Consider the following 9308-nt stretch of genomic DNA (forward strand, 5'->3'; position numbering starts at 1 on the left):
CATCCCCCAGGCTGTGGCTAAGCCATGTCTCTGCAATATCCATTCTTCCAGGAGTGCTAGTTCTGCAAGGTTCACAGGAGAACTTCTGTGAGGTTTGGAAGATAGGAGACGAGGTACTGGCAGAAGTAAAGCTGTGAGGTCGGGGCGTGAGTCGTGCTTGGGTAGGTCAGATAACAGAGCACTTGCCCGCGAAAGGCAAAGGTCCCGAGTTCAAGTCTCGGTCCGGCACACTATTTGTTTTCATTTTATTGTGATGACAAATCCTATATCAATGTGAGATAATCCCTGGGTGAATAAATATGGACGCAGCAATTTTTTTTCCCAAATAGTAGATTTTCCTCTAACTTACTAAGCTACATTTGGCTGCCAAAAGTACAAATAGTATTTAGTACCACAGTAATTAGTTTACTGTTAATACAGTGGAGATAAATTTTTAGCTGCTCCTGTGAACAGTTACGTAGTTCTGAACTAAGGAAGACCACGTGTATCCGACTCTACTTGAGGAAGTCACTAAACACATGGCTGCCAAATCAGTTGAATATGTACTTTAGATAGCACTTGTTCCAGTTCTGTTGACAGAAGGTGGAAAATGGATTTTGCAGATTCTGAATTGCAAGTTCAGCCTGTGAGTGCTGCCTACACCAAGTAATACGACAAATTATTCACAAAAAAAAGGGCCACTGGTTTCTAGACATACCATTATAGGACTATTTTGAAACACCCTGTACAGACACAGTGGTGTGCCATTCCCTTTCTCCCAGCTTCAAACCGACTTTCCCATCCAGTTATAGGGGCAATTACAGTTTATTGCTTGCTTGAACAAACAACGGTGGAATTCACAAACATTGTTAGAGGTGAAAGAGAGTGAAGAGTGACGGATTAAAATACCAGGACTGACCAGGGATCAAACCCAGGAGCTTTGGAACCATAGTCTGACACTTTACAAGTAACAGTATTTAGCAGGTTAATGAATGTGTGCCTCATTACAAGCCAAAACTAAAAGTTTAACTTGTTCAATATTATTAACATAAAATAAAACCCAGCCAATCAAAGTTTCATTTCCTTCCCTCTTGCATTTGTTTTATTATTTTTTTTCAAGTGATATGTTTTTGGTTAAGAACTAAATAAACACACCTTTATTGAAGTGACCAATTCCACTCAACTTTTTGTTAACCTTCCTTCTGTGGAGATTGATTATTAAATGAAAAAAAATAAAATTATAACTATAGTCGCATGTTAATGGGCTTGGAGTCAATTTTCAGAACTGACAGGATATAGTGCAAGGGGCATAGCAGTATGTTCATGGTCCAGCAGTAACTGGTTGGTATTACTTGTGTCTTCAGTAATGGGGTGCAAAGCTATGTTTGACTAAGTTATCTGAAGCACGCTGTGTGTCAAAGAGTATTGTACAAGAGAGGCCAAGTGAATGGAGCTGAGGATTGCAATATGATATACTGTGACTTTTGCAGTCAGATTTTAAGGTTGTCAAGCTGTTCATGTGAAATTACATCAGTTATATGGTAGGGCTTCTGTTTTGGCACTGTTCTGCAGTCAAGATGGAAGCTAACCCTTACACAACATTCCTGTAACAGAGTACCCGATCGCGTCTCTGTCAATTGGTTAAGGGGATACAAAACGTGACACTTCCAACATCTAGCACAGTATGAACATGGCTGCATTGTAACAGGCCCGACACCTTTCCAAATTGCCAAAATAATGGCCCATTTGCTTACGCATCTTAATCTCAGTAAGTTCACAGCTGATCCATCAAGGCTTGCGGAGACTTCACTCTGTTTTACAAAGCTGAGTGAGTGTAGTAGTGTATGAAGAATACAGTCATACTATACTGTAGATGCAGTTACCTATACTACACTTGCGGGCTAAAAACAAAGAAAAAAAAGGTTTCTGCACTTGATGAGAAGGAAAAATGGTGAAACATCAAGAGCGAAAAGGTATATGAGGTTCTTAAAGTATATGAGGTGCAGCACAATAACATACCAAACCAGGTAGACAAAGGCAATTTTGGTTGAGTCCTACTTACCAATTTGACAATTGTTTTTGAAGATTTCCTGCATCCATATTCATATTATAAAAATATGTAATTTGGATATACTAATGTAATATGCTTACCTTTAAGGTAAGATATAAAAAAGTAGGGGGGCAGGGGGGGGGGGGGGGGGGGGGAGAGTTGGAGTACGGTGACACATGCTCTGATTTTATTACCTAGTGTGCTACAGACATCAAACAATAATGAAGATAAACAAGTGGAATATAGTTTCATAGAGATCAAGACCCTTAACAGATCGTGCCTGACACACGTCCTCTACAACCCTCCTAAAGGCCATACAAGCATATAATTATACCTGGCAACACCAACATAAATTTTCTATACAACAATCCTTCCAATGTGAAAGTTAAGCAGACATTTTCATCATCAGACGCATTTCTGCTTCCGCTTGCTCCTACCCATCATACACAGTGCAGCCACACATATATTTTCAACAAAATCTTTAAACAGAGTAATTCACACCTTTCAAATATCTGCACTTGGCATGTCTGCCCTGTTCCAGCGTAACGACAAGCGCCGGCACGAAATTGGGAACATAACCACAGAGAAGGCTGCGAGACGTCAGCCAATAGTACGTTGACTAGGACCATACAATGACGGGAGCGGTTTCTATATTAAGAGAATATAAGAGCCACTTCCACCAGCCTCGTCTAGACGAGTCATGGCTTGTGATCCATATCCTCTACTAGCACGGACATTGTATATAGCGAAAGACATTGATTATTCGCATGTCGCCCATCGCTTGTGACAACTTGTTGTAAATACAAAGTTAAGTACTGTAAATTCATCTACTGTAACAAACTCCATTAATATGATTTGCTTGTATGTTGTCTAGCTATCCAAGAAAACAGCTTCCTAGCCACCCTATTAGACACGAGTGGGCAGGAAACCACATGCCCATGGCGAAATCTTCGTAGAGTGTCCCAGGAAGAAACCACATCTGACTCCATACAAAGACTCCAAACATTAATTTATCTGAATTTTCAACTGCGGCACAAGAAATAGTTTGGGGGGGATGTCTTCTATTCCCTTCTCGGATATAAACAAACACCTTTGTGGAATTACTAACAAACTTACTCAACAATATGACACACATGCTCCCCTAAAGACCAGAAAACTAAGATGGAAACTTGCACCTTGGCTAACTGATGGACTAAAACAGCTTGTCAATCTCAGATGCTGCACATTAGGCATACATACAGCACCCCACTTCTGAAAATTGTACTGCTAACGAACGGAAGTAGAACAAAATCAGTAAAGCTGTGATAAGTGTAAAATTCAGACATGCCCATATGTTAATTGTCAAGAGAAGTATACCAACTGCCCTGTGGAAAAATCTGCATGGTGTTGATATACACAGAGTAAAAGCTGAAGCTGATCCCATTGTCCCAACTGAAGAACTGAACTGGTACGTCACATTACCGATAACCACGATTTAACCACAAATGAAACAGAGACTCACTGATTACTTGGTTGAATTTACAATGAAATCCAGACCAGCAGCTTCTTACTGGCGTTGATAAATATCAACGGGGACAGTTGAATATTTGTGCCCTGATCGGGACTCAAACCCGGGATCTCCTTACATGGCAGACGCTCTATCCGACTGAGCCACTGAGGACACAGAGAATAGTGTGACTGCAGGGACTTATCTCCGGCATGCTCCACGAGAGACCCACATTTCCAACTTATTGTCCATACACCACATTTGTAGTGCCCCTGCACGCTATCCTCATTACTCACAGTAGTCAATCTACCAATTCCCGTAAGAATTAGAACAATGTGGGTGTACCCACACTGAAAAAGTTTGTCCGAAAGAACAGATACCATCTTCATATACGAAGGCTTACCGGCCAATGATCTTTAGTGCGTATACAGTCAAATTGCTCAAACTCTTATGGGAATTGGTAGATTGACTACTGTGAGTAATGAGTCTAGTGGGCAGGAGCAGTACAAATTTAGTGTGTGGACAAAGTCCCTGCACTCGCAATATCCTCTGTGTCCTCGGTGGCTCAGTCGGATAGAGCACCTGCCATCTAAGCAGGAGATCCTTGGTTCGAGTCCCCGTTGGGGCACACATTTTCAACTGTCCCCGCTGATATTTATCAATGCCTGTAAGCAGGGAATGGTCTGGATTTCATTTTAATTTCATTCTTTGAGAGCTGCAAGATCACTAATGGTATCTGTTCTTTCGGACCTGTCTGAACAGACACCACCTTCATATAGATTACTTGGTTAATTGGCTGTTGGAGTTGAAGGGACCAAACTACAAGGTTATCAGTCCCTTTAGCCTAAATGTATTGGATCAGGAAAGACTCTCAGAAGAATGCAAAAGGCCCCTCATGGGAAGTAACACTGTAAGCAAGATACAACAATACAGAGAGAAAATCAAGGAAAAGTAGGAGGGAAGTGAGAGGGGGTTAGTTGGGTGAGCTGCTCTGCCCCAAATCCGGCTGAAGAGTCCCGGAGTGCGGCGGGAGACACACTCTCTGTATCTCACCAGCACTGCCTCACTGTCTACTACTTTAAGGAAACGACCAACAGAGACAAGATGACAAAAGTTCAGGAAAGATAAAATGTTAAAAATGGCAAACATAAAACGGCAAGGAAAATAAAAAATGTGGGAGAATGGTAGGGGCCAGGTCAGATTTCCAAGCTTGGGCCACTGTGGGACACATGGGCCAAAGCAGGTGAGGGGTGCCCCTCCAACTGCCCCCCCCCCCCCCCCCCCAGTCAGTCAAAGAGGCCAAAGTGCCTCACCTCACAGAGACAAGTCGAAACTAACTTTGTGGGTGAAACCAGGTCAGCCACTTTGGCATCACCTGCTGGCAACAGAGGTAGTGTGTCAGGAAGTTTAAGGTATCACCATACAACAGCCAAACTTTGGCTGTCTAGAAGGCTGTGGACCATCACTGATTACTTTATGGGGGGTAAACGACTGAAGTCATAAAAAGTTCTATGTAATACCTGTTATTTGCAACACAATGAAAAAACATATCACGTATATTAGCTCAGCTCTACTGGACACAATGGCATCACAGCCCAAATGATGAAGCTTATTACTGACTTACTACTGTCCACTATAACAGACATCTTCAACCACTCATTAACTACAAGTGTTTTCCACGAGGCCTGAAAACTGGGACTAACTAAGCCACTACCTAAAAGGTTGCTGCACCACCCTTTGGTTATCGATCTAGCTGAATTCTTCCTGCACTGTTCGGGGCCTTAGAATATATGGCCCATGACCAGCTAAGAAACTACCTAACTACAAACAACTTAGACTAATAGCAATCAGGTCTCTGCAAACACTGCAGCACACCATTTGTCACTAATAAATGTAACTGATGGCCTGGAGCTTGCCATGGTTGCACAATCATGTGCTTTCTGGACTTAAGCAAAGCCTTTGAAACTGCTGACTTGGACATTTCATTTGCCAAGCTTAGCACCCTAAATGTCTTGCCAAGTGCAGTGCAACATTTTCATTCACACCCAACATCTCACCAGAAACGCATCACGTCCGACACCACAGAGTCACAATGGAGGCAAACAGTATCAGGTGTCTCCCGCCATTCAGTATAAGGTCCTATACTTTTTTCACCATACATAAATCATACGTCATCAGTTTTGTCCTACTGCAAATACCACATGTAAGCTGATGATCTCCAGTTGTATCTAAGCGCAAACCCAATTATCCTAAAGACAGCTATCATGAATCTCAATACCAGACTGGGTGGACTATCAAAACGGGCACAGAATGAGGGATTAAAGCTCATCCATCCAAAACCCAAGTGGGACCGATTGGTCATTCTAGGCTACTTTGTCCGAAATATCGGGAATCCCTACCATCTTTAGTCCTAAATGGGACAAATATCAGCTTCCCTTTCTAGGCAAAGAATCTAGGAGTAATAACGGATGAAAATCTAAATTGTATCGAGCGCGTAACTGCCGTATGCAAGAGGGCATCAGCATCTCTCCACGCCCTAGAAAAAGATAAAAACCTCTTCCCTATTGGTCTCAATAATAATATATAAGGTATTTCCATATCCTCTGTTGTCTTCAGTCTTAACGACCACTGTCTACCGTATCTCTCCTCTTATCTGAACAACACGGCAGGAACACCCATTCCCATCAGACTAAAATCCTTTCAAACCCATTCCACTGTTTAGCCACTTTTTCGAAGTCTTTTTCAGTAGCAGGAACCTGACTCTGGAATATCTTCCAGCATTGTATTTGAGAACTGATTACCACGTATAGCCCCAGAAGACAATTAATGACATCTACTAAATCAGTAAAAAGCATTACAATTGCCCATGTACATCCTTCTTTCCATTCAGATCTTCCTCATTACCCAGCACTCTTAGCTGATGCAGTCTCATTAAATTTCTTTACCCCAGAAATTGCTGTATCAGAAAACATTTGTTTTGTACAACTATAAATTCTTTTTATATCTGCAACTATCATTATTGTTATTATTATTAATATTACTACTACCACCATTATTGGCAGCAACAGGAGCAGCAGAAGTCCTACCAGTGTTAACTTTATTAGTTCATAGTCAGTATTATTTACTCACATTGTCTCGATAGACATTCAAATCATTTTAATACTATTTGTCACATTAAAATTATTTTTTTGGTAACTATGTACAAAAAAAAGGTACTATATGTGTGAAACTCTGGTTTGATGTAAGAGATGGCTCATATGCAGTAAGGTTAAAAAAATTAATTAATGAATAAGTAAATGAAGTAATAATATATCTTAAAAAAATTTCACGGAACAGCTCTGTAACAGTCAAGATACAATCAACTTCATGTACTTCGTGTCAAGTTATTTCTTGGGGCACAACATATTGCCAAATTCAATTAAACAGTTGTATCAAAAATGGAACTTTTGGAATCTTGCTCCCTCTTAGACAAATATATGTGGGCACCCACAGTGTATTGGGTCAACGGAAGCGTCCAATTCCACTCGTCAGCTTTGACCCGTGACGTAGGGCTGTTGTGGTGTGTGACATCACAGTGTTTAGTCTGTGAGAATGGGAAGTTTGTAGGTGTTGTTTTGATGCGATTGATGGTGCTCAGAGTTTCCATTCAAACATTTCACGCTTCCTCTCAAAAATTCATATGGATAAAGGATGGGAAAAAAAATGTCACTAGAGGTGAGACATTGCTGTTGACTCTGGCAAACATAAAGCCAGTACAGTCACCTGTTGCTGCGCATACTGACCTGAACACGATCTTGATATTGAAATAAAACATACTCATAAAGGGATCATTTTACACTGATATTGGATATCTCAGTTTAATACAAGGTGAAACATAACCATACACCATATCGTGTTGTTGTTCTTACTGTCCTCACTTAGACAGGTTTGATGCAGGCCCGCACGCTAGTTTATCCTGGGCAACCCTCTTCCTCTCTGCATAACTACGGCAATCTACATCCACCAATGAACCCAACTAAAGACTCCAACTATTACATATGAAACAACTCCAAAATTCTAATGACATTACAAATGAGTTAATGTGTTAACTAGGCCTATTTGATGTCAACCATGCAAGTGAGAAACAGTTTAGAGAAGGTTTGAAATTATGTTTAAAGTCTGTTAGAAAGTGCTAGGTGGTATTATTATCAAACACTGGATGAGTATATTCTTGGTAATTTGGACTTTGTTTGAAGCAAAAGCTAGTTTTTCATGCATCTCAGTCTTTATGATTTGATATCATCTGAACTATGTGTCGTGAAATAATATAATTTTGCAGGTACATCCACTAGTATATGAAAATACTGTATGCAAAATGCATTGTGAATACACTCAACAGTAAATTAGTAATAAACTAAAATATCACGCCTGATGTTGAACCTGTACTGCTAGAACAGCGATTAAGGGATACACTTTATTCCTTCCTTCATTTTGTGGTACGTGTCAGCGAGAGAATTTTTGTACAGGGCTGAAGCTGTGTGTGTACTGTTTGTTGAAAGTCACTTACAAAGGAAGGGAGAACAAAATTTTGTACTGTGGGCATTCACAGCTATAGAACTGAATCATGAGGCCACTGTATATTGATCAATCCGTAAGTAATTATATGTTCATGGAAATGTTGTGCGCTATAAATACTGAAGAAAGAAACTAACACATCTGAGCATCTCGCTACAACACATGAATTAGTAATTTTATAAAAAACACACGCATGGTTTCTTTCTTCAACAGTTACACAACTCCACTGTGAACAGTCTGTGTACTTTCAGTGAGAAAGGGGCAAACAAAATCTGCAGCACATATAATCTCCAGCTAAAACTCCCCTAAATTTGGAAAAGTACAACTGATAACTGCTACTTTCGAACACCGAGACGGCTTACATGCATAGTTTCATATAAATTTCAGTACTATTAATCCTCTCAGACACACGCCTCCAACAGGCTTTAATTATCAAAACAAAGATTCGACATGTAAACATATGAGTAAATCAGAACAACTGACAGCCGCAATATTTACCGGCATTGCCCAACTGTCAGAAGTCGCCCGTCCATAATTTGAAGATTATCACATAAGACGAATTAACAGCGCCTCTTCCCATACCGCATCCAAAATAACATTAAACGCATGTGCAAATTCTACAAATTACAAATCCTGCCTTTCTACACTGCATCGTGTAGGTTCTAATGGTTGACGCTCGAACTGCTATTATAAGTTGTAAATCCAATTGAATATTTCAGGTAATATATTCAGTTCTACATATTCATGCACACTGTAATTACCTTGTATGAATAATAAACACTTTGACACACTATCGGGCTCTTGATTTTTAATTGTTGCTGCAAGCACTAATTGTCGTATGTAGGTAACAACTGCAACACAAACACTGTAACCGCCATAATATATCAGTCATAACGGCGCACTGAACCACCCAGCGAGTCATCTGTTAATAATTCGCAGATTCCGAGATAAGTGTTAAATTTATCGGTCGGCAATTGTCGCAAACTTCAACGTCTCTTTCCGGAGTATGGCATCTTACCAAGTTGTCATGATCTCCGCTAGGGGCGTTAGTTTGCCTGCTTCGTGGTGCCATCTCGCGTCGTTTCGCTGCTTAATTTGTAAAAGAAGAGATGGGTGGATGGATGTTCGTACTGCACAGCCCGATATCGGATAGAAAACGAGATGATCGTAATTCAGACTGGGCAACAGGTTGATTATTGTAGAACACTTCTCCGTGTAACATTCAGTGACTACAGTAAA

The 9308-nt window shown here is 40.5% G+C and overlaps 1 protein-coding gene across 3 annotated transcripts in view; it reads right to left on the bottom strand.

Annotated features, from left to right (window-relative positions):
- The window catches only part of LOC126295110 (cation-dependent mannose-6-phosphate receptor-like), a 76374-nt gene extending 67266 nt beyond the window's left edge, over nt 1-9108 (bottom strand). The window contains exon 1 of one of the 3 annotated variants that reach the window (XM_049987369.1): nt 8831-9108. Coding sequence is in view for 2 of the 3 variants with exons in the window: in XM_049987367.1 (XP_049843324.1) it covers nt 8568-8573 (6 nt within the window). In the remaining variant the exon portion in view is untranslated. The other 2 variants (XM_049987367.1, XM_049987368.1) reach the window with 2 other exon arrangements.
- Nucleotides 9109-9308: the final 200 nt, after the last annotated feature.

This window comes from Schistocerca gregaria, chromosome 11 (assembly GCF_023897955.1).
Source record: "Schistocerca gregaria isolate iqSchGreg1 chromosome 11, iqSchGreg1.2, whole genome shotgun sequence".
NCBI lineage: Eukaryota > Metazoa > Arthropoda > Insecta > Orthoptera > Acrididae > Schistocerca > Schistocerca gregaria.